We start from the raw sequence: 26,310 nt of genomic DNA, 5'->3' as shown, positions 1-26,310 counted from the left end.
AGTAGAGCAAAAGAGCAAAGCACTAACAACCCACTTTTTTTTTTTCCCCTCTCCCCACCCATATTTTCAAGGCCAGAGAAGAAGAAGGCCCCTGTAGGACCCAGATGCTGTCTTTCTTTGGTTTTGTTGTCCACGCACAAGGTATGAACATCATTCCAAAGGGTGGGCAGGGAGGGGTGGCATCGAGCTGAGCTGGAAGGTGGAAAACAGCCACCAGACTTGGTTCCCCCTGAAACCTGCCTTTGTGGTTTAGGAAAAAGCACTGGAAAATGCCAAAATATTCACGTTGCTACTTTTCTTCCCCAAACTTTCAGCATTCATTATTTGAAGTCTGCTAAGTCTTGCTAGAAAATATGTGAAAGTTGGTGGGAGTCTTGCTCAGTGCCTGGGGCACTGGGCAGAACAGGGTGCTGGCTGGGGTCTTTCTCATGGGCTGCAGGTTTGCATCTGGTGTGGGAGGGGAGAAACTGCCACTGCTGACATGTGGAATAGCTTTAGTAACCCACAAGAGAAGACCTTAGGCATTTGCTTTTCACACTCTCCAGTGGTCATGCTGGATACATCCTAACATGATGGCTTTATATCAGGACAAGCATGCTACAAATAACTGTGTAAAGCTATCTACTTGCATCCTCCCAGAATTGCACAACAGGTTCAACAAAGTCTGGCTAAGTTGGGTTTAGTACTTAGTCCTGATCTTTTAATGACAGCTATACTTGGGCTTCTGTGGCTTTTTGACCCTGTGACCTTTAACTAAGGAGGATTTTAAAATTTTATTTTATTTTTTGTAGATAAACAGCTTCTTAGACATATCTGGTATGTTATCACTATCCCCAAAGAGCTGTTCCTTGCAAGGTACCCAGCTGTTTCAAGCATTCTTGGACAGACAGCACATGTGCTGCCTCCTGCACTCCCTCCTTGTGTGTTTGTCACATCAAACCAGCCCATAGGAACAAATGGTATAAAATCTGCCCCAGAGAACCTGGAGCATCATCAGGCTGAGGAGAAGGAGGAAGAGAAGGCAATGAATGCAGATGCTTAAGCATGTTGTGACCAAGGGCAAACCAACAGCACACAGCTGACCAGGCAGCCTCATCTGCTGAAGCTCAAGGCTGGATTTGGAAGACAACGTGATTTTCCTGCCTAAACTGACAGATTGATTTCTGAGCAAAAACATTTGTAGTATTGAACCCTAAGCGGTGTTCATTATTTGTGCTCAGCCATCAGCAAATTACATGAAAACTTCACCTGAGAAACAGAATTAGTTGAATTATCTGGAGACACATCTTGAAAACACAGCACTGATAATGACCTGGGTTTAGTGCTGCCTCTCAAAACCTCCACCTTTGTTCTTGAATAAGATGGCTGGGGGGGCTGTGTTTAGACAATCTCTTCCTGCTGGCAGAAGCTGTTTCCGAATTGCTTGTCAAGCTCCATGTGAGCCCAGGCAGCTTCACCTCGAAGGGTGACTTCTCCCCGCTACTCAGTCCTTATCTCAAAGTCTAACCTGAACTCTGCTCCTTCTCTAGCTTCAGACCGTTGCTCCTCACACACCACCTCTGAGAACAGAGCAACAGTCTTCATTCATTTCTGCTGGTGCCTGTCACTAAAGCTCTTCCTATCCTCTCCCTGCTCACTTCTTCCCCTAGTAACCCCAGAAGTCACCTGCACAGATCACAGAACCACAGAATCACAGAATCATTAAGGTTGGAAAATACCTTCAAGATCATGAAGTCCAACTGTCTGCCCTACACCTCCATGACCACTAAACCATTTCCCAAAGCACCATGTCCACCCATTTTTTTAACAGCTCCAGGGACGGTGCCTCCACCACCTCCCTGGGCAGCCGGTTCCAATGCCTCAGCACTCTTTCAGTGAAGAAATGTTTCTTAATATCCAATGTGAATCTCCTCTGGCACAACTTGACACCAATTCCTCTTGTCCTGTCACTGGTCACTAGGGAGAAGGGGCCAATACCTCACTACAACGTCCTTTCAGGTAGCTGTGGAGAGCAATGAGGTCTCCCCTCAGCCTCCTCTTCTCCAGGCTGAACAGCCCCAGCTCTCCTCATAAGGCCAGTTCTCCAGACCCTAATCAGCCTAGCTGCCCTTCTGCACACCCTCTCCAGCACTTCAATGTGCTTTCTACACTGTGGTGCCCAAAACTGTACACAGTGCTCAAGGCCAAGTATAGGGATAAGATCACCTCCATGGGCCTGCTGGTCACACTGTTACTGATGCAGGCCAGGACGGTGTTGGCCTTCTTGGCCACCTGGGCTCTTGAATGTGAGGATGCAGTGTCATTCCTCCCCTTCTTCTTCATTAATTTGCTTCTGCAGGCAGTAGAAGCCATGCAGGGTGGGCACTGCTCAGCTGGGGCTCCCTGGTAGCCAGAGCTTCAGAGGGGTTGAGAGACCAGACAGCACCTCGTGGTGATGGTGTGAATAGACCAGAGGTGTCCCTCCTCTGAGGCATCCTGACATGCAGCATCCATCCCTGAGCACCAGCCCAGGCTGTGTTTCATGTCAGAATGAGAGAAACATGTCCCACCCAGAGGTAACATAACGTAGGTCTGGAGGAGGTGTTTCCTTCCTCCCACTGGTGAAGGAAGTGGGGCAACCTGCACTCTAGCAAATTGTTAAATATCTATGACTAAAACCTGTATATCTCTCTCAGGGATCGATTAAGGTTTGCAAAGTGCCTGGGAGTGAAAAGTATGCTGTGGATGCACAATGTCAATGCTGCTGAAGATGTCCTCATCACAGCACAGTGGTGGGACACTGGCACACCTTTCCTTGATCCGCAGCTGGTTGAGGAACCCAGTGACCTTTCTCTTTCCATATATATATATTATTATTTTGCTAATTCATCTGTTGTAGAAAGGGAGGGATTGATAGGTCTTGCAGCATGTTCTGAATCACAGTTGAGAGCATCCTTCATCTAGATGCTTGCAGAAGGTGCAGCCCATTTGGGTGCTGCAGGAGGCAGACCCAGCAGCCGGTACTTCCCACAGCTTCTTCCTGCTTCACCCTTAGTGAGTCGGGCACAGAGCTGGTACAATTGCCTTTGCCCGATCCTCAGGGGACATTTCCCCATCCAGCCCCATCCACGTCCCTGCCATGTGTCTCTGAAAGGACCTGAAATCCAGTACTGGCCACAGGCCCACATGCAGAGGTGGGCTCAGCATCCCTCAATGTGCCCTCCCTGCCTTGGCCCGTCTCGCTCCCTTTCTCTGCTTTATTTCCTGCGACAAATTTGCCATGCTGGGTCTGTGGAAAGCAGCTGGAAAGGTTTTATGCCTGCAGTGTTTTTCTGCTTCTCCATCCCCCTCAGCAGGCTTGGATCTATTCAAATCTCCTTTTTTTTTTTTCCCCCCCTTTTTTTTTTTTAATTCTTTTCAGAGCAGCTTCTTACAGTTTCAGCTTTTTGGCTGATGTAGGGCTTGAAATCTGTCTTTCCTCTTCCCCAGTGCTTCCTCCTCCAGTAACCCCTGGTGTGCCATGGACTTGCTTTCCACAAGCACACAGAGGTGTGTCATGAAGAACACAGTGGAAAGCTGCTGTCCTCAGTGGGAGGGCTGCCACCACTCCCAAATTACCCCCTTAAACTCCTGGGGCTGGCAGGGACACTGGCAGCTTCACCCTGCAGACACAGATGCCATGCCCCCAGCATCTATGTGGCTCCTCACCCTCCCATTGGCTTTTCCAGGAAAAAGCAGTTGCAGTCTCTGTGTCAGAGCCTCCAGGACATGGGGTTTGACTCCCCACTCCAGCTCTCCTCATTTTTTTCGGATTTGTCATGAAGTTACAAGCACCTGCTCTGTGTGATGGTACACCCCTGGAGATAATGACGAAGAAATCAGCCTGATGCCCCAGCTGAACATTGTTCCCCTTTCAATGCCCTGCAGTCCCCCTCCTTTCTCTCTCTGGCTTTTTCCTAATCTTTTTCCTTGAGGAGCCAGTGAGGGATCTGGGGTTGTTTAGTCTGGAGAAAAGGAGTTTGAGGGGAGGCCTTATCAATCTCTACAACTACCTGAGAGAGGAAGTTGTAGCCACATGAAGGGTGGCTCTCTTCTCACAAGTAATAAGGAATAGGACAAGAGGAAATGGCCTCAAGTTGTGCCAGGAGAGGTTTAGATCGGATACTGGGGAAAATTCCTTCACCAAAAGCATTGCCAAGCATTGGATCCGGCTGCCCAGGGAAGTGGTGGAATCACCATCCCTGGAGGTATTTAAAAGACAGGTAGATGTGGTGCTTAAGGACACAGTTTAGTGGTGGACTTGGCAGTGCTGGGTTAAAGGTTGGAGTTGATGATCTTGGAGGTCTTTTCCAACCCAAATGATTCTATGAATATTATAGGCAATACCCAACAAAGCTGCATATAAGGAATACCATGGTGAGAAGTTTTCGGGGCTCATTGCCAGCTGTGCCAGCTCCAACCTACAGACCAATAAGGTGGGTAGATGCCCAACATCTTGGCATGCAGGAGGACTGCAGGATCAGGCCCTTAGGGACAGCTGGGAAGCGCAGCCATTCCCCAATTCTGATAGAGCAGCTGTGTCTCAGGCTTGGACACCCTCAGTTTTGATGGCATAAATGCAAATGCATTTCTGGCCATTTCATGTCTTGTGGAGACTTGCTGCAGTCTGCTCCAGGAGGCCAGCAGCCAGCTGCTCTCCCATTTGGCAGATGCCTGTGCAGCCAGGAGCCTGTACCAGTATGATGCCCCACCACCGCCAGCCCCTCCTCCAGCAGCTGCCCACACACATCCAGTGCTTGTGGGACACAGGAACCCCTCAACTCAGCTGTTGCTGTATCAGCAGTGATGGTTTCATGTTAGCAAGTAACAATAAAAATAGGGCTGGATGAGTTATTCCAAGGGAGTGGGAACCCTCACTTGGCTTTTACAGACCTACCTAAGGGCAAGGACCTGCAAAAGAAATGGACATTTTTGCTTTTCTGTTGATTTTAACTATATTAGTCACATGGCCCAGAGCTGGTCTGTTGACTTCCCTCTACTATTCCTGGGGTGTATTTGTGTGATGACTACACGTAGGTCTGTTTCTGGAGGCCATATACCGTGTACACCACCATATGATTCTGTTTGAGGCTGGAACTTTAAAAATTATATTATTATTACCCAAAAATGCTTACACACACCTGTGTGATCTTGGCACCCACTTTCAAAATAGCTGGTGCCTGATGGTTTGAGTCAGAAATAGTGCTCAGTAAGTTGATTCCTGGCATAGATCCCCAGGTACCACAGTTAATAATCTTGAGTTTTCACTCATAAACACCAGACCAGGCAGCTCTTTTGGAATTCAGTTTTGTTTAAGAAATGTATTCACCAAAAATACTCTCTTGCTCATCTGGATTTTTTATTTTTTTTTTTAATGTTAAACAAGCCAACAGCAACAAAGCAAGAATGATCCTTGTTGGACTGGTCAATGTCATCCCTCTTTTCAAACAAGTTAGGCATTCCCAGCTCACAGCCCTGCCAGCTCCATGCCCCCAGCCCAGCAGCAGAGTGCAGGACAGGCTTAGCACCTGGCAAAACCAGCCTGGTCAAAAGCCAATGGCAAAGGAAAGACTCCCACCAAAAAAAAACCCCACACCTCACTCTCTAGAAATGCTCTTTCCTACTTGCTCTTCACTTTTTCTATGTGTTGCTGTTGTTGTTTTTTAAATATCATTTAATGGTATTTCATTAGTGCTGCACATTATATAAGAATATCTTACTATTTTTTTATTGTTTCATTTAAAAACTATTAAAACCATCTGCCACCTAGTAAACACTAACATACTTTCTTCTCTAGATCAAAGTGTCTCCTGTCTGTGTTGTAATGGAAGTTTGACATTATTTTTTTTACAAGACAGGCAGGAGACACTTTGATCAGGTGCCAAACTGTTTCACTACAACAAACAGGCAACACTCTGAGCTAGAAATGATAAGATGTTATTATGCGTCGTGACGATTTCACGGCATGTCAGACGTGATGTTAAAAAAACCACCCTACATAACGTGTAGCATTCAAAATATCAGTGTGATCTTCCAGATTTTTTTTAATGAACAATTTATGAATTGAAAGCATTCCCTTTATATTTTTATCTACCGATTCATGCCCTTTTTGTAGCATGTTTTGAATATGTTTTTGCAATCCTTTTCATCTCAGCAAATTGGTATATTCTGTCAAATACACTCCATTGAAAAAATTCTGATGGAGTTGACTTGAAAAGCTTTTCTTGAAAGCCTTTTTTGTATACAAAAGATTATTGTCCCTGTTAGAGAACAAAAGAATCACCTGCTGGATTTGTTGTCATCCCTAAATAAATTAATTGCTCAAGGACTATTTCATCCATGTTTCTCAAACACGCTGCTCCCACCAGCTCCCCATACACGTTTGCCTTTTATCCTGGGATGCAGGATTCCTCCACAGAGAGCCCTTGACTGGTCAGTAACACAAATACTGCAGTTACACACTCAGGGAAAAGGAAAAAAAAGAAACAGCAAACATGCACATTGTCATTTCTGTCTTAATTTGCATGCCAGAGAAGAGAAGGGCTCTTCCGTAGTCATCTGCACCAAGTACTCAGGCACTGAAGAAGGGCTGGGCACGAGTGTGGACATGTGGTCACTGAACACAGGAGCTTCAGGTGGAGCAGGTAAAGGCAACTAGCTCCTCTTCTTCCCCCTAAAAGCAGGTCTACTCCTGCTTTGCCAAGAAAAGCTACTCTAGCTTTCCAGGTGGACAGCCACAGCTGAGAAAGAGTTAGTTGGCTCCAATGGGCATGGCAGCTGGACAGAGTGTCCACAGCCCTGAAGAACTGGCAGTAGAAGGGTAGCAGTATACACGAGTGGAGCCTGACTCACCAGTGCAAAAAAATGGGCTCTGCTCATCAAAACTTGTAATGTACCTCACCCTAAAGAGGTGAGAAACTTCAGGGGCCCAAAATCTGAGTCTTTGCAGTCATTGTAAAGGAATCAAGGATGATTCTGCTGTAGAAATAAGAAAAAAAGTTGCCTCAAAGAAAATTCTGATTGTGTATTAGGGTAAAAAACATTTTGAGACCTGGAAGAGGTTGCCTAGAGGGCCTGTGGGATTTTCACCCTTGGAGGTTTCCAAAACTCAGCTGGACACGGCCCAGACTGACCTGCTCTGATGCCAAAATTAGCCTGCTTGGAGTGGCCAGTTGGCTCAGACGACCTTCACACAGCTCCTTTAAAGGTTCAGCCATTCTACCATCCATATTACAACATCCCTACACTTCTGTGGGATGAATCCCAGCCCAGTGACAACAAGTCTCAGGTTTGCCTGAACCTGGTCTCTTGTCCTTATCCACAGCCCACTGAATCAATGATGTTTGCTGCATCAGTGATGTTTGCTGTGTTGGTGGTGGTGGATGTTGCTGTCTTCCAAACCCATGATGTGCCATTTCAGGCACTACACTCAACCCTTCCAAGAGAAAGTCCTTCGCTTCCCAGATACCTTCATTTCAAAACATGCATTTGAACCACTCTGGGGTTGAAAGACCTGTATCACACCACCTGAGGTCAGGAGGAGACCTCAGGCAGTGCTGATCTGTGGGCGTTTTGGCACCGGGGTGCGGGGTGTTTGTAGCAACAGAACCACATGCCGGTGCAGCGTCAACTCGTGGAGCACATTCACGTGCAGCTCAGGCTGCTGCTCACTGGGTTTTGTGTCAGGGTACACAGCACAAACAGATAGCAATAGCTGGCCACTTCACTTTGAGGTCTGTTTTCCACCCCTGATGCCTTGGGGCAGCCAGTGCCACTGCCCTGAGAATAACGTTCCAGCATCAGTGGAGCAAACGCTGCTCAAGAAATGATTGAGTCTTAGCTCATCTTCTTCCTTTTTACACACAGGATGTTTAGAAACAAAAGCTGTAGGATTGTGTACTCCTCTCATTTCAACCCAGCAGTAAGTATTTTAACATACACTAAATCATTGAGAGAAAAGGTCAAAGGCTAGAGGGGTGGGCTGGGAGTCGCAAACCAAAATACAGGAAATTCTTTAGTGTGAGGGTGGTGAGACACTGGCACAGGTTGCCCAGGGAAGCTGTGGATGCCCCTTCCCTGGAAGTGCTCAAAGTCAGGTGGGATGGGGCTTTGATTAACCTGGTCTAGTAGGAGGTGTCCCTGCCTATGGCAGGATTGGAACTAGATGATCTTTAAAGGCCCCTTCCAATCCAAACCATTCTATGATTCTATGAATACGAGTTTCACTCCCTAGGGCTCTCCCAAAATTCATAGCTTTCGTGCTTTGCTTCCTAAAAAACCTGTACAGTGTGTGTCAGCACAAGGCAAAGTCAGTTTATCCTGGAAAGCTGAGAATTTGTTATTTTGTCCCCTATAAGAGAACCTGCTTTCCACAGGTTGTTTATTGCTTATTATTACTGTTAGTGTTTATTATTATTGTCTCTTAGCATCTCTTCCCCTTTCTCATCCTCTCTAGGCAAAAAATCAAAGCCTTCCTACCACCTGCAATGCTTTAGTACCCCACAGGGTTAGTAATAAGCTTGTGCCATTTCTCCACACCACATGTTGTGGACAAACCAGCCAACCACACGGCCCAGCATGCCTGAGGGTTTCCTTCCTCACCAAGAGAGGGAAACCAACAGGAAGCAACAACCACAACTCCCAAGGAGCCCATCTCTTTTCCAAACGAAAATATTTTGGAGCTGTGGCCTAAAAAAACAGTTGTTTGCCAACAAGTCAGAAACATCCACAAAAACCTCCGCTCTGGTCCAGTGTGAGGACTACCTGGTGCCCAGCAGCAGATTAATGCCACATGGCATCATAAGCTGTCCTGCTGCAGGAGGCTCCATCCACCATGCCCCTTCATCTCCTGGAAGAAGGACTTTGATTTGGGCTAGTAAAGGGGTAGGGCTGATGCACATCAGGATGTTGAAGCAAGTCCAGAGAAGGGCCACGAAGATGATCAGAGGGCTGGAGCACCCCTTCTACAAAGACAGGCTGAGAGAGTTGAGGTTATTCAGCCTGGAGAAGAAAAGGCTCTGGGGAGACCTCATAGCGGCCTTCCAGTACCTGAAGGGGCTACAGGAAAGCTGGGGAGGGACTTCTTACAAGGGCCTGCAGTGATAGAACAAGGGGAAACTGTTTCAAACTGAAAGAGGGTAGATTTAGATTAGATATTATCGAGAAATTCTTTACTGTGAGGCTGATGAGACAGGCTGCCTAGAGAAGCTGTGGATGGCTCCTCTCTCAAAGTGCTCAAGGTCAGCTTCAGCGTGAGCAACCTGGTCTAGTGGCAGGTGTTCCTGCCCATGCAGAGGATTGGAACTAGATGATCTTTAAGGCCCCTTCCAACCCAAACCATTCTGTGATTCTATGATTCTGTAGAGTTCCTAGGCCACAGCAGAGACTCTTGGAGAAGTGCAGCACAGCCTTCAAGCACAGTGTTTGACAGCTGACTTGGCTGTGCTTGTCAGCTCCTGTTGTGAAGGTACTGCCTGTACAGCAGGCAGCAAATATCCCACCCTTTGCCAGCAGGCAAAATTTGGAGATTGCCAGGGTACCACACTGGGATGCACTATGCATGAGTAGTCCAGGTCCTAAATATATTATTGAAACACTCGTTTATAAGATATTAATGCCTCTCCCAGCACCAAAGACATCTCCAGAAGAACTGACCTCTCAGCCTGCCACCCTCCTTTGAAGTTCCTTGCCTCCCAGTAAGCAAACAGTGCAGGAAACCCTTCCTAGTTACTCGCTCCAGCAAAGCCCTTTGGTTTCACCCTGTCAGGAGGCATCTGCCACAGTGGGGACATACTGTATGTTCTGTCTCCATGTTTGCAGGGGCTGAGGGAACAAGCTGCCTACCCAGCCATCTTCCAGATGGAGAGGTCCCATCCGCACCCAGGCCTTTGTTAGCAGCTGCCAGACGGACGCGGCACGTGAGAAATGCCTCACATGTAATTATGGGGCTGTGGTGTTTTGCTTAATTGTTTGGCCGATGGTAGAGTACAGCTGTTGAAGGGATTGGCCCCTCAGAAACCTCCCTCTCCACACATTTTACAATGCTCAGGATAAACTAAATCTCCTAGCAGGCTCAGGATAGACAGATACAGTTTCACAGGGGCTGGGAGAGAAAAAGGTCCAACTTCTCATTTGTCGAAGAACAGCTCTTGTCTCCTTTGCTATGCTCCTGATCCAGTTCTGCAAAGATGACAGCACACGTTGGAGGCTGGAGACGGGATTGTTACTGCAGCTGGTTATTTTTGTTGGAAAAGGCCTTTGCTATTTTTCAGTCTGGTTGATTTAGCCAGTGGTTTCTGGAGAACAAAAGAGTCAGGGCTTTCATTTGACCCTTCATTGCAAAATGCAGCCTGAGCTTTAGGAAGCTTGTCATTGGAGGGTTCCTGTTCCTTGGACCTGCCCTCACTGTTGGGTCCACTGTGAGAAAACGCCGAGGGCTGCAGGGTGGTCATCCCACCAGCTGCTGACAGGCACTAGCCCTCGTTGCCTGGGTATGGTCTCTGAGGGCCCCTTCTGCAAGGAAGCCATCTACTACAGAGCTGTTGGTGCTGAACGGCACCCAGATTGTAGATGCCATAATAAAATCACTCCAGAACATTTCTGGGGGTGAATAAACCAACATCATTGCCTCTGAAGGAAAAGCAAAGTCTAATTTTCAGAGGCTCAGCACAGCTGCAGCATTGGTGTGACTCCAAAGTGAACGTGGTGTCTCCTCACCTGTTTGCACAGCTGAAAGTGAGCAGCTTTTTGCCTTCTTCACTTTTGTAAAGAAGGTTGCAACCTTCATTCCTGTGTTAAGGAAGAGACTGAATTGCTTTTGATGATCGAGAACAATATCATAATTTATTCTCTCTCCAAAAGCAATTAGTATCTCAGCTTGATCATTTGCATATGAGTCACTGGACTCAATACTGTGGATACAAAAATGCTCACTAATAAAGAAATTGATAAAAGGTATTTAAGATTAAAAATCCAACATATACTTAAATATCATAAAGTTGCCACACATCAAGGAAAAAATTGCAGCCTCATTTTGTGAGCTGAGGAGACTGATCCTCATATTACTTTTAAAGCCCAAACTCTTAACTAATATGTTGCAGGATCAGGGCACCATAACACCAAAGACAGCTTGTGCTACTGTCAGAGCACAAGAACAAGGCACAGCAACACTGTTGAGTTCTCAAAGCATCTCAAAATCTCCTCAGTCAGTCTGGAATTTGTCAATTAAACTTAAGAAATAATTTTGGATTTTTTTTCTCTTATTTTTTTTCTGATTCCTGACTTGATATATTGCAGCTCATTGATATTTTCAGCTCTTTTCCTCAGAAACTGCAGGCTAGAAGCTGACTCATTCTTAATAGAAAGCACAAGTCTCAGAGGTGCAGCATGATTTCAGGAGCTCAGACTTTAATGGGAACATCAATTCTATCTGGCATCCCAATAAGGTCATCAGAAATTAGTAATACTGAAAGCAAATCCTGTGTGTGCTTCTAATATATCATAGCTGATATATATACATATATATATACACACACACACTCATACATACGTCAGTACTGATACTGCCAAGCAGCCTCACTGACAAATTTTAGAGGTAAGTATAGCTAGAAATGGACTTCTGTGAAACTGTAGACCAAAAGTAGAGGTTGTTTTCCTTTTCTCTCATTTTAAAAAGAAAAAGGAAAATTACATCTGTGAGTTTTCATATGCAACATCTCAAAAGGGTGGCAGAACTTTCATTTAAATCTTCCCTTAGCTGGGCTGGCCTCAGCCCTGCCAGGGTAACATCCTCATCAGGGAATGGGAAAGTAAAAGTTTGCACAGGAATCAAAGTGCAACAGTTAACAATGTCTTGTCTAACGAATTGCCCACAAAAGCAAATAAAATCAATGCTAATAAGGGATGCCAAAACTCAAAGTCCTCTCCTTTTCTGAAAGCAGATACTTTTTTAAAGTGTCTGAGTGGGCAGGTCAGGGTGGTGAAGGTGAGGAGACAAGGTCTGCAGAGGACACTACTTCAGCTGTGCAAGCCTATCTGAAACTTCAAGGATGAGGACTTGCAGAGGAGCTTGTGATTCTGGGTGCCAGGCAACATATCCAGAGCTGAAAACTCCATGTCTGCAGTGATACCCATGGGCTAACAGCACAGATGTGGGCCACTGTCAGGCTCCAGGTGTGCTGCTACATTAAGGGGCAAGCACAAGCACGGGCAGCCTGGGGAGACAGATTGTAAAGGGACAACTAGGGAACAACTGTTCTTGAAAAGTGAGCAAAAGAATTGAAATTAACTTGAACAGGTGCCTGGAGCATGCAACCAAAGGCAACTCTAAAATGTGGATGTCCAGCTGCAGTATCTGGTTTGGGAAGTCCCTAAGCTGCTGGCTGCTTGAAGGTGAGAAGATGCTCAGGGACAAGGACAGTTCCACACTTTCCCCTGTGTCTCTGCTGCTGGCCATGGCAAATCAGAGGTGCTGGACTAGGCCAGCTGTGTCAGTGCCCACCAATAGCCCAGGTGGGGATATTATAGACAGGTAATACTGAAATGCTCAATTTATACTGAGCAAAAAGCAACACTGTAAGTGGAGGAACTTTTTGTGCCCCTTACTACAAGAAGGACACTGACATGCTGGAGCAAGTCCAAAGACGACAAACAAAGCTGGTGAAGGGTATAGAGCTCAGGTCTTATGAGGAGTGGCTGAGGGAACTGGGGTTGTTTAGTCTGGAGAAAAGGAGGCTGAGGGGAGACCTTATTGCTTTCTACAGCTACCTGAAAGGAGGTTGTAGCAAGGTGGGAGTCAGTCTCTTCTCACAAGTAGTAAGAAATAGGACAGGACGGATGAAGTGTGGATGTGAAGTGGGGCCCTGTGATGTGGGGAAACAGCACCAAGTTACAACACAGGAAGTTCAACCTCAGCATGAGGAAAAACTTCTTTACTGTGAGGGTGATGAAGGACTGGAACAGGCTGACCAGAGGGGTTATGGAGTCTTCTCTGGAGACTTTCAAGACCTGTCTGGACATGTTCTTGTGTGATCTGCCCTAGGTGTTCCTGCTGCAGCAGAGGGGTTGGACTCGATTTTCAGAGGTCCTTTCCAAGCCCTATGATTCTATGACAAGAGGAAATGGGGCCAAGTTGTGCCAGGAGAGATTTAGATTGGATATTAGGAAAAATTCCTTAACCAAAAGGATTGTTGGGCACAGGAGCAGACTGCCCAGGGAAGTCGTGGAGTCCCTATCCATGGAGGTATTTAAAAGACACATAGATGTTGTGCTTAGGGCCATGGTTTAGTGGTGGATTTGGCAGTGCTGGGTTAACAGTTGGAGCTGATGATCTCAAAGGTCTTTTCCAATGCAAATGATTCTATGACATCAAGAACATCAGTACCGCAAGTACTTACACTGGAGAGATTAGTAGAAATAGATACTGGTAAAATACAACTCTAAAATACTCACACTAAGAGGTCCCATGACCACAGCAATGGGCTCGGTCTCTAACAGAAACCCCCACCTTTAAGAACATTATCACATTATTTTGGGTGGTACTTTGGCAATTGCTTGTAAGTGATGAGTTGGCAGGCAGGATTCCAGCACTGAGGTGCAGTGTTTCTATGACAGGCTCTTCACTAAGTGCTGTGTTTTCCACTCACGTCCTGGATGCTACAGCAGGCACCTGGTCAGGCAGGAGCTGGAAAGGTGATGAACTACCAGGCTGTGCTGGAATGACACTATATTCCCCCTGGGAATTGCCCTCACCTTCTGAGGGATGGTTTTTGTTTAAGTAGTTTGGGGGCTCTTTTGCATTGCTCATTCTTCTTAATTCAGATGCCCACCTTAAATTTGTCTTGAGAAAAGGCAAAGGATCTAACCCTCCCATAAACAACAGATTGTAGATGAGAGAGTTTTTTCCTTAGTAAAAACCTAATAACTGATATTTGTAGTTTCACATCCCCAAAAGGAAACTTCTAAAGAAAGGGAGATTTGCCACAGAAGCAGCGTGGTGAAATGCAGAGCTATGGCATAGGTTGATTTCACCTCCAGGCAGACTGCCATCAGCCACACTGAGATGAACAAGAGTATTTTCCCCTAGGCTATATGGTGCAGAGGTGCAGCCCTCTCCTTGCCCAGGGGCATTAACCCTCATGAGGGAGCACTGCAGCTCCTCGAAGGAAGTGTGGATGGGCAATGGCCAGCTGGAAGCCGTCCTCCGTGGTTTTGCTCCACCTCCTGATGCAACTGGCTCAGCATGGATAGCCTGGGGAGTCTGGCCACTTACATCTGCTCTGCTAAAACTCAGACTGTACAGGAGCAAGTTTAAGCACTGCAGGCATTGAGATTGCTCTCAGAAAAATAGCCCCCAGCCTCCTCCACTAGCAACCCTTTAAAACAGATATGTACCCATGCTACCCCTCCTTTCTCCTGCTAGACTTCACTCGTATTAAAAATATATTAAGAATACATAAATATTAGAGAGAGGAAGAAAAAAAGAAAAAACAAACAAACAAACAAACAAAAACCCACAAAAACAAGGACTCTCTCTTCAAGTCTTTTCAAATTTCCCCTGATCTACTTGGAGGTCATCATGGAAGCTTGGCCCTGGCATCTGCTCCAAGGCCACAAAAACAGCCCAGGGCTGGAATAAAGTCACTGCCCAGCTCTGACATTTCCAATACTAATACTGGCATCCAACAGGTCACATGAGAATATGGTTTCTCCCATCATCTTCCTCTTATCTCTACCTGGGCACCCCTAGCCCTGACTTGTGTCCTGTTGCTGGTTGGAGCTGCTTCAATTTTCTCCACAGGCCCTGGAAACACAGCTACTGCCATTCCTTAGAAAGCCAAAGTGCATTTATAGCACTTAAGTAGTAAATAGGAGTAATTGCCTTCTGAGCAAACAGGCTGTTCTGGCTCAGATCCTCTACATGAACCCATTAAATGGGGAGCTGCTGTTCATTAAGAGCATGATTGAACTTGATCCACCATCACTGCTCACTGGATTTAAAGCCAATGTAGAGGGCTAGGGGATTTTTTCCTGCACCACCTATGACTACTTACACTTCCATCCCCTTCTCACCTCATCTTGGCAGACCTGAAATGATTTTGTCACCGTCAGGGTGGATCCCTTGTGAACTGCAAACGTAGCTGGGCACTTACCAAGGCTCTGCTAAATCCTGCACTCCAGGTGTGCAGACAGGTACAGCACCTTGATCCATCAGGGCTATATACAGCTGCATTGCCCTGACCCCTATTTGTTTTTCTCCCATCCCAGGTAAGCATTACATCTGTCCCTCTACCAGCTGGGAGCCACCGATCCCTGAAGGCAGGAAAGCTTGCAGTGAGCTGCATGCCAGGTCCACTCCCCATGCTCACCCTTGCTTTTCACTTCTCTTCAGGTTTGGGGTTTTTGTCAACTGCATCTGTTCCACAAAGAAGCCCACAACAACCTCCCCTCTGACTGCTTTCACTTGTGATTTTGCAAGCACTTACAATCCATTCTTAGAAATGCTTTAAGCAAGACCTCCAAAGCACTCTGTAACATTCTTCTGGAGCATTTTTAAACAAGTCTGTAGTAGGTGTCAGGGATCAGCCTGACATCACTTGGAGATCACCTTTACCTCTAGGGGCATGGAAATATTTCCAAAGAGCTGTTCCTTGCAGAGGCTTAGTGGTCTGGTATGGCCTGCCCAGAAAATATTTGGACCTTGCCTTGGTCACCATGGGATATGCATTTACAGCACTGGAGACTGAAGTAAGTCTGTGAAAATAAAGAAGTCTAACTTCTTTTGGTATGGACATTTCAATCAGTTCATCATGCTTTCGTGCCCATGCAAAAGGTGCAATAATTAGCTGCTGAAGCACCTTTGGAGCTTCTTAATCTTTCCTCTGGAGGCAGAAAGACATTACTCTGCAGCAACCCCTCTCAGTATGTTATAAAGCAGATTTTGTGGCTCCTGACTGGTGCCAAGTTTCCAGTTTCTCTCCTGCTTTGGAGAGAAGAAGAAGAAATAAGCTCCTAGCAGTCTCCTACACATTTCAAGCATCTGTAAGCTGTTGCTGTGCCACTGCAGGTCCAGAGGGGCAGGAGGGCTGGAGCAGAGCCCTGCAGCCCTGGCAAGCCCATAGCATGGAGGGCACTGTGTTCTGGCAGAGGGCAGTTTCACAGAGATCAGGAGTTTAAGCACATATCTAATTGAATTGCAGATGTCTTTTCTGATGGCTATCTGATAGCAAAGCTTTGATTAAGGCAGCAGCAGAGAAGCAGAACAGGCTGGTTCTCAGTAATAAAACTAATGGAAGGAAGAATGACCATTTATTGCAGCCTCCGCAGGGAGCATAATGCAGGCAGATACTTTAAACAAGATTTTGGGGGGAGATCTGAGAGCTCAGCACAGATACCCAGCTTCCAGAGATCCTGAATGCACATTGGACTGGAAAGCAGCTGACAGTAATTTAAATAATCCACAAACAAGCTCATCTCCCTCCCTTGCCATACTCCCTGATGAACAACAGATCTGCTTTCCTTTCAGAAGGCCCTATAGGTTTGTGCTGCTTGACTTTGCTTTTTAAGGGCTGACAAATTTTATTCTCTCCCCTTTCAGTAATTCCAAGATTCAGATGGATTTACTCTGAGCTTGTAGTTGCCAGATCGCAACCTGTCGATGTTTTACAGTGCCTTAAAAGCTCCGAAGAGTGAGAACTGAGTTCTCAGTCCACCCAAACCAGAAGACTGTAAATTGGAGTGTTATGACCTTTTCCTTTTTCTTTGCTTGTAGCCACTTTCTCATGATGACTTGAATGGCATCCAATATGTATTACCACATACATATCACTAAAGAGCAACCCCCACCCAACACAGCTGAAGAATCAAGTTAAGCTTCAAGATGACCTAAGAACCTGGCTTAGCTCACAAACAAGGTTTTTGAGAACGATTTTCCCTCTCCTCAGCTGGCCGGTACTCTGTACCCCCCAACTCCCGTCTTGCTACATTTTGGGGACCTCTTGGCCACATTCTACACAAACTCTTGCTTCTTGACCCAGCACAACTTACCGGGAGCAGCTCAATGAACAAGCACCACCTGGGACTTAGTTTCAAGGAAAGTCATGACAGTTTTGCTTGTTTTCCCTTTTGAACCACTGCCCTTTTCCGATGTAGTTACAATATAAGGAAGTTAGTTTATTTATGGTTTGGCTTTTAACTTCATTGTTGAGCTTGGCTTTGCTCCTGTTGGAAACCGGACCCCGATTCAGGAGGGCAGTTGCCAGTGTCTGCTGGAAACTCCTTGCCATGGGACTTTAAAGCATGTTGCTTGTTGGCCTCGTTCAGCACATACTAAACAGGCAGGAGAGTCTGCTTACTCATAGCAGGAAAAGGTCCTGGCCAGTGGCAGGTGTTTTTCAGAGTATCCTCAAACAAGTATTTCAAACACCGAAGCTCACTCCAGACTTCCCAGGAGCTCCCTCCAGCAAATCATTCTCCATTTAACTTTCATACATCTGAAGCTACACTGACCAGAAATGGCTGGAATTGGGTTAGTTTCCAGCTTAAGTGAAGCCTTGGATTTTTAACTTTCAAGGATCACCCCAAGAGAAAACTCTCCAGAAAGTTAAAATGCATAATCCCAAAGAGAGAGGAGAAAAGCAAGAAATATATAATGACTGTAAGATGTGAACCGTTAGTAAAGTACTTGCTTAATGAGAGGCTCTGCAATGTCATCCATTAAGCTAAACAAGCATGCCTTCAGTCAGAGAGCTCCAGTACTGCTATTTCACCCTGCAAGGAATAAATAATAATTAAAGTTCTTTGTATTGAGATTAATACATTCACTGTAGCCTCAGAAATCAAGGGTGGTAATTCCCAAATAGCCTCACTGGGTTCTTTCTCTAGTTGAAAGACAGGAAGCTGCCTCCAAGGCATTGATTTATTCCATAAGAATTAGGGAGAGGCATCTCTAAGGCACTGCATTTACTCCACTGCTGCTGGGAGGTTTTTGTCTGGGTGCTCTTTGGACAGTTTTCAGGCATGTTACCGAAGCATATTTCTTTTCTCTAATTATTTTAAAGAGCCCACAGAATTTGGCCAATCTGGACTTGCCTCAGAATTATTGCCAAAAATTACTGGCTTAAAAAATAAAAATGCCATGAGAGGGAAGAAAAACCCAAACCCCACACAAAACCAACTTGGTCTCTCTAATTATTTACTTAGATCAGTTTTATCATATTGCTGTTTAAAATAAAGTGTGCAGCTAAATGTCAACAGTAAGTTAAATGACAAACAATTTGAATATAGCCTGAAGAATTACTGAATTGGGAGATATGCAGAGAAAAAAAAAGCTTGACATATAAAAGACAGACTACATGAATTCTCACTGTGGATGAAAACCTGAGCATCTCTGGGTCTGTACAAAGAAAAATTCCGGTGGAAAAAGACGATACTCTTGACAACATTTGATTTAATGTTCTCTGAAAAAACGAATTGCTCTAGAACAAAAGCAAAAATCAAAACAATTCATTCCAGAAGTATTACAGCACAACTGACTGAAATGTCTACTCTTTGTTTGGATCTCGAGTGCAATTTCAGTCAATTTGAATCTGCTTCAGGGAGAGAGGCAGCAGTTTTGACAGAGCTATTGCTAAAATCATCTCAGCAACAAAATGCCGCTCTTCCTAACTTGACCAACTAATAAACAGCTCCAAAAACCGACTATGTAGTTTCAGAAATATTCAGGAGCTAAGAAAGCATCAGATTTGCCAATGCTGAAGCACTGTGTACTAAAATTATCAATGTATTACCTAACCAAAAATCTTCAGACTTCCAGATATTGTACTAAAGAACAGTTAAAAAAATAATCCTGGATTTAGAATATGCTCAGGCTGTTCTGTAAACAAAGTAAATTAAATAAACCCAGAGGTCAATTTCTGTTTTAAACAACAAATAATTCTTTGCGAATTTTGGTCAGTCAAGGGGGTGAAAAACCCTATCTGCATGTTAAGATGGACTTTTTTATATACTCAGTGTTATGGCCTGGAAGTGCTGAAGAGACATTCAGAATATAAAGGCAACTGGAGACAATTAAGCCATTTAAAAAGCACCAAAATTAGCATTCCTTTTGTCAGATCCAGATAATTCAAGTGCTGTTCTGCCACAAAAGCTATCATCAATTTGTAATTTTAGCTTAATCCGTCAAAAAAAGCATCTCAGAGTTCTCTCTGGCATTTCCCTCATTAAGATCACTCTTAAATTATATACTGAAATCTCAAGAACATAAACTACAAATTAAAGTTCACACTCCCACACAGAGACACACTCATGTATGCCCCGATACACTAATCCCAATAAAGGCAATCCAACTGCTTGCGCAGAGATGCAGCTAAGCAGTGCCTGAATCGCTGCACGATGAGTACCCAAAGGCAGGAATTTAACTAAAAATCACACAAAAAGGTGATCTGTCCTGCCTTTGAACCCCCAGTCTTCTCATTGCCTCTGCTACACCTGACTATTCACAGTAACATGAAGTTCCACACGAACAATACCTCCTGATTTTCATTACAGAGAGCAAGCAGTCATGTAAGGTCATAAAATCTTTGTAATTAAGTCTTACATCTTAAGGCAGATTAACTCATTGTACTCAAATCTTAGGATACAGCTTTTACAGTTCAAGTACTGTCCTACTACTTCTCAAAAGGACTGACCATTTTATTCCATTGTAAACGATGTAAGTATTCAAGATTCACATCCTTTATACCAGAGAACAGAATCCAATGTGAAACTGCAAGTTCCTCCATTCCTCCACTGCAGACCATCACACAGGTCTCTGTAGCCTTTCATGTAGAAATCTGTAGGTTTAGATTGGGTTCTGGTTTAATTATCATGACTACAGAAGTGACTAAAGAAGAAAAAAGTATTTTTTCAACCTGAAGGGAAATGGCTTTATCTTCACAGGAGACTGGAAATTCCCCTCAACACTTTAACAAGGCAGAATTAATATAAGTTCACACAATTTCAACTCACAAAAAATAGAATATGAAATAATCAAGGCAAGAGCTGTGGAGATCAAAGAGAGAAAGCCTCAGACACTGAGATTTCAGTCTGGTCTCAGCACTAGTTTTTGAGAGAAGATGGTGCTCAGGCTGCCCTGCTGGGAAAGACGTAATGCCCGCTGCCTTTGCCACCTCAAATTAAGTGTTGGAGCTGCTGCCAGCATGGGATGACCCCGTGTGAGGCAAAGGCTGTTCCCTGCTAGGCAACAACTGTTGCATGAGATTTAAACAATTATGGCTGATCATACAGCAGAACTCTGTGCTCCTGTATATATACTACTCAATGTACAGAAGGAACCCAACAGTCCTGACTGCAAAGGACTGGGCCGTAATATGGAGCTTTGCTCTTAGTCAAGCCCTCTACTCCTCCCTCCTTCATTTGACTTCACACTCACTGCATTTCTAAGGAACTGTGGGAAGCAGGAGCTGCATTTCACCTGAAACTCTTAAGAAAGCCCTGAAGCCAACAGGCAGGATCTCGCACCCAGACCTCTGCTTCCTGACGCCACTGCTGATGTAGAACTGCACTGCAACATGCTGAAAGTGACTGCAGTTAACATTAGTACAATATACAAACAGTGATTTATCAACATTGTATGCTTTATTGAAAGTTGACAAGTGCAACAGTTAAATACATCGACGTGTTACAACTGTTTAGAGAACATGCACAAAAACATATGCATACTACTATACAGATCATATGCAAAAAATCCAAACTGGGAAATCCAATTTTTTTTAATATTTTTTTTTTTTAATTCTTTGCTAGCAGGGTTTGATAATTTTTGGAGTGGTTTTTCCTGTCTTGAACCAAACTACAATGAACAAAGATTTACTTGGAGATAATCAGCAGCCAGGGAACTTCAGAAGTTACACAAACAGCATAAATCTGCCAAATTCTGAACAGTTGCGTAGGTGCATTCTTATTTATGTAGCATTAAAAAAAAAAAACTTCCCAAACTTCTTCAGATCAGCCAATCAAACAACTAAACTTCAATCTGTACAACCTAAATAGTTACAGTTTTCTATTTTACAAAGTAATTACACTAAATACACAATATACAGTAGGCAAATAACCTTCATTGTAATTATCCTATGACCCAACTGTACGTCACCTACCTGCTTTCTATATATAATACAGCTTTATGCACCTGTCCAATGCTTCAGAAAACGGTGCAAATATTTGCACTTAAGGTTTCAGGTGACAGTTAAGTGTTAAACACTGAATTTACCTTTCTCCCTCTTCCTCTTAGATCCTATGCACCAGTCCTCACTTTGGAACCCCAGTGTACTACGGGGGATTGAGCCATTACTTTTTACTCCAGTCTATTTCTTCATATTTCCATGCTTGAAAAGCACTTGTATCAGTTGCATCACTGGATGAATGGAAGATTTAAAAACAAACCAAAGAACTTCAGGCATGCAGCCTCGTTTCTCAGCCATTTGCAGAAGCTGCTCAAGTCCCCAGTGTTCTTGTGCTAATTCTCTGGAAGAAGTTTACTCTCCTCAACCAACCTAAGAACAAAGACTCCTTCAAGCCAAACAGGGAAAGGAGGAAAGAGGGAGACAAGATGAGTGCGTAATTCAGGGCAAGAGAAGCCCCTGCTGATGTGTGCAGGGCACGGAGTCCTCAGTCTGGGTTGCAGTGTACACTGAAATGGATGAAGGGTGGCTGCAGCGGGTTCCCGCTAGTCCTTCTTGCTCTGGGCAGTCCAGAGGCCGGCGATCACGATGGCAATAACATCTTGGAACTACGCTGAAGGCCCTGACCCCTGTGATGCCGGCTGAGAAGGCTGCTGTGTTGTCCCTTGTGACTGGGAAGAGGAAGGTGGGGAACCAGTCTGCAGCTGTGCTTGGAACTGGGCAAGCTGCTCCGGGCTGGCGAGTGTTTTTAGCAGAGTGTTTTCTTGCTCCAGCTGCGAGTTCTTCTCTATCAGCTCTTTGATTTGCTCCTTGAGGACCTCCACTTCCTCCCTTACCGCATACATCAAGTGACTCTTTACCAGATCCTGAAACACAGAACAGAGCACGTTTGTGAGAAAAGCACTCCAGTGCCAGCCTCAGACTCCCTGCCAGCTCAGCTGGAGATGCAGCACATCCACCTTCACAGACAGCCGGGCGCAAACCCATCTCTGCTTGGGCACAGACGACCACCCCAGCAACCCACCAGCCCCTCGTCGGGCAGGACAAAGCAGCCCCGATGTGCCAGGGCTCGGGCAGCCCGGAGGGGGACGGGGGCGGCGGGGTCAGACCCCCCTGCCCCGCCGCACACGTGCGGCCCCAGCCCCGCCCCCGGCCGCGGCCCCGCCCCCCGCGCACCGGCTGCAGCCAGTTCTCGGCGCAGGTTGCCGCAGTTCCCTCCCTCCCGCCGGCCCGGCGCGGCCGCGGGTGACGTCAGAGCGCACCCCGGCCAATGAGCGCGCGAGTTATTTATAGCCGGGAGTTAAAGGCTCGGAGTTTGCCTAGCAACAGTCGGCAGAGGCTCCCGTGAGAACGGCTCCAGGCACCGCTCCAGTAACAAAGGGCGGCCGGGCCCCAGCCGCGGGACCGCGCCGGGGGTTAGGGCGGGGGCCGGGGCGCTTGTGAGCCCCGAGGAGAAGCCGCCGGCCCCGGGCACCCAGACGCCGGTGGCGGCCGCGGGGAGAAGGGCGGAGGGTGCCCCGGCTGCAGCCCGCGGGGGAGGCGCCCCCGTTTGGCAGGGGCGGCCCGGAGCGGGATGTCTTAGGAGGGGAGTTCAAAAAATTAAATGCATCCCGATGCATCCCCCACTGGGGGTAGGAAGGGTAAAAAACAAAACAAAACCCGAACAAACGCCGCTTTCTGCCCCTCCCCCGCCGCACGGGGCCGAGATCAATCGTTCCGGGAGGCAGGAGGCAAAAGCGATGCCGTCATTCCCTCCCCGGCATCGATAGAATCGTGCGCGTTCGTCCCCACAGGAAGCCTTTGATCAATAAAACAACCACAACCGAAAAACAACAAGCCTCCCCAAACCAAGCCCGTGCCCCCCCCCCCGTCCCCGCTACACCAGCGCGGCCGCGCAGGGGTTAACAAGCACCGTCCGCCGCATCCCCATCTTGTTTACCGCTTTAAACACGACCCGTTTACGTGCCCCAATCGGTACCTACCATCGCTTGCTCGATTTTGTTGTCGATAGCTACCACGCTTGCACCAGAGGAGCTGTAAGACAGAAAGAAAGAGAAAAAAATACAACGTTAGCAGCGGCTGAATTATTTAAGAGACGAGAGGCGCGGGCATCGGCAGCCGCTTGGCCAAGAAAGCCGTCCTGCCGCTGCCCTGCCGCCGCCTCACCGGGATGCTCCAATGCAGCAAAGCAACCTGTGAAGCCGCCCCGAACCCCCCTCCTGCAGCCGGCTCACATCTCCCGAAATTCCGCCCCCCCCCCTCCTCAGCAGACACCAAGATGGAGCTGAACCGCGGGCTGCGGCAGAAGCGCTGGGCGCCGGGGCGGGCAGCCCCTGCGGGCAGGGAGGCGAGGCGAGGCGGGCGCCCGGTGCTGCCGCTGCGGCTTCCCCGGACAAAGGAGCCCGCCCGGCGCTCACCTGCCCCGCCGCAGAGCGCATCGGACACAACACTTATTTACCTACTGTCGAGCCTCAGGGATGAGTTGTCGGTGCCCAGCAAGGACGACAAGAAAGAAATTGAAAAGTGTCTTAGTTGATAAACTCCTAGATCCATTGCCACTGGTCTACAACATTGGGCATTCATGCAACCGCGGCCAGAGGCGCTCCCCGCCGAAATCAAGTCTGCTCCTCTCCGGACGTGTGCCTGTGCGGCAGCGCCGGGCGGCGGGGCGGCTCCGCCGGCTGCGGGCGGCGGGACCCTGCGGGACGCGGGGCTGCGCTCGGCCGGCTCGGAGGTCAGCGCTCCGCCGCGCCGCACAAAACCCGCACCTCCCGGCCCCCCCCATAATTTATGCGCCGCCGCCGCCTCCCATTGGCTCCGCCGCCGCCCGGGCCACGCCTCCCTCTCCCTCGCATCTCATTAGGGAGCGCTCCCCCCCAGCCCCGCGCCTGGCAGCCCCCCCGGGGCCCGCAGCCCTGCCCTGCCCGCCCCGCAGCGCCCGCGGGACGGCCCCGGCGGCGGGGGAGACCCTGCACCCCCCCAGCCCCGTCCCGCGAAACCGCGACACGAACGGGGCTGGAGCGGGGCTTACCGTGCCGATTTCCACCCGCGAGAGCGGAGGGGGAATTTGAAAATACCAATAACGATGATGATGATGATGATGATGATGAGAGGGGCTGGGAGCGGCGGGGAAGCCCGGCCCGGCGGACTGCCAGCCCCGCCGGCGGGAGCGCGGCCGCGCCGGCCGTTTCCGTGCCGACACCGCCACCTCTCGGCGCACGGCGGCACCGCCCGCACCGGGCCCCGCCGCAGCTGGGGAGGGAGCCCCCAGCACCCTTCAGCCCCGAGAAGGAAACCCATACCCGGTAGCTCTGCCCGCTTCGCCTGTGAAAGGCAGCAAAAGCTGGACGCACGCACACACGGAGGTGGACACTACAGATAAAACCGTTCCCGGCTCCTACAGATCTGCTAGAGCAGCATCGATCCCTCTTCATCCCTTACACAGGCCTCATTAGCCCGAAGAACCATTTATGAAACAAATATTCGGCCATCAGATCATTCACCAAAATCACACAGAGCACAAACCCACAGATTTCCAGCAAGCCAGCTGATATTCCTCTACAGCAACAGAGAAAATGCCTGCTCACTCTTTTTTAAATTGTACCTTACAGCACTTACAGTCTTTAAAAGCTGCAGCACGTGCATTAATAATTTAGGAAGAACTCTTCTCCCACCTAAATGTGGTGTATTTCTCAATAAACGTTACACTCTTCTGTTACGGAACACAGCCACTACAGTTGTAGTCAGTCCAAGTGATCTTCTCTACCCGTAACAGTTTAGAATGAGACCCACAGCTGAATACGACTACCATAAAGCACTGCCACAAGACACAGCCAGCTTCTGAAGCCACCGTTTTATAGGCCTGCACTTTAATCAGGCATCACGTGATTTTTAAGGCACAAAAATATAGTCAAAAACCTTTTCAGTTCTCTATAGCAATCTTCTCCCAGAACTAGAGTCACATACAGGTTACAGGTGTTACTCCCAGAAAAGCAGGAAAGCTAGGAGGCATGGCATAATCATCTTAAATCTAAATTTAGCATTTGCGTATCTGCATCATCCTTCTTAGTTTATTTATGTTGTCCTAGTCTACTATTCTTTCATTCAGTAATGCCAGCAGAGTAGTACAAACTAATCCTATTCATAGGAGAGGTCACATTTAATAAGAGTTCCTCACAGCTGCTTCCCCAGTACCACGTAGGATCTGCACCCCGTAAGGGCACAGCTCTCACTTTGCCCTTCAGGTACCCAAGGAAGTTGCACAGAATAGCACCTCACAGACTGAAAATTAAAGGAAGATTTTAAAAACCAACCCTTGCCTGTATTGACTTGCAAATTCAATAGCAAGTAAATCAGAAGCAACACATTAAAACATATGCAGCAGCAGGCTCTAGCTTCCCACCTCCTGAGACAGACAGACAGCAGTAACCACACATAGCACATAAACCTCAACTAACCACCTTCTTCACGGAGGTGACTTACTACACATGATGGTACTCATCGTATTCAGTCATCAAGGGAGACATTTCATAAACAGCTCCAAAAGCACATCATCTGTACTGGAATCTGTATCAAGTCCTGTCCTAGACTTATCTAAATTAATGTTTTATGAAGGGTTGGTTGGGCTTGAAAATCAGTAATGTCTCAAATGACTCCTTGACATGGCAGCTAAGCAGGATATTAGAATTAACAAAACTGCAGCTGGACACAAGCTCAGGGGCAGTCTCGTTCCCCTGGAGCTCTTTATCAAAAAAGGTCTGAATAGGCATAAAAACAGAAGTTCTATGTCTGCTAATCAGATCCTTGTAATAACTCACTGGGAGACAGCAAACTCAGATGTCTAAACAGAAATACACTTGAAATGCTTTCTTTGCTGTTGCAGGACAGGCAGCAGACATTTACATCTATTTTCATTTATGTATGTGAAAATAAAGTCATGGAGGCATTCCAAGATGATTGTTGGTGCTGCTGTAATGATCGGTAATAATTAAATGCCATCATTCACTTATGACAAAAATTATTATTCCAAGACAGAATTAACAATAAATAACATTGCCCCCTTTAATCTATTTTAATATATCTTCATGAAGAAGAAATAAATATGATCCTAAATCCAATT

General features: G+C 46.8%; 1 protein-coding gene across 5 annotated transcripts in view; it reads right to left on the bottom strand.

The window, feature by feature from the left end:
• Positions 1 to 20,633: 20,633 nt before the first annotated feature.
• TSC22D1 (TSC22 domain family member 1) overlaps positions 20,634 to 26,310 on the bottom strand; it is a 90,907-nt gene continuing 85,230 nt past the window's right edge. For 2 of the 5 annotated variants that reach the window (XM_051614764.1, XM_051614759.1), the window contains 2 exons: positions 23,174 to 23,225; positions 20,634 to 22,057 (listed from right to left, as the gene is read on the bottom strand). In XM_051614764.1, the coding sequence (XP_051470724.1) occupies positions 21,800 to 22,057; positions 23,174 to 23,225 (310 nt within the window). In that variant the 3' untranslated portion in view covers positions 20,634 to 21,799. Of the gene's footprint in view, positions 22,058 to 23,173; positions 23,226 to 23,649; positions 23,951 to 24,222; positions 25,931 to 26,310 lie in introns of those variants that run through there. The other 3 variants (XM_051614774.1, XM_051614782.1, XM_051614787.1) reach the window with 3 other exon arrangements.

Source organism: Apus apus, chromosome 1 (assembly GCF_020740795.1).
Source record: "Apus apus isolate bApuApu2 chromosome 1, bApuApu2.pri.cur, whole genome shotgun sequence".
Lineage (NCBI taxonomy): Eukaryota > Metazoa > Chordata > Aves > Apodiformes > Apodidae > Apus > Apus apus.
Note: the sequence above shows the minus strand (reverse complement) of the source record. Positions and strands in the feature narration are given on the sequence as shown.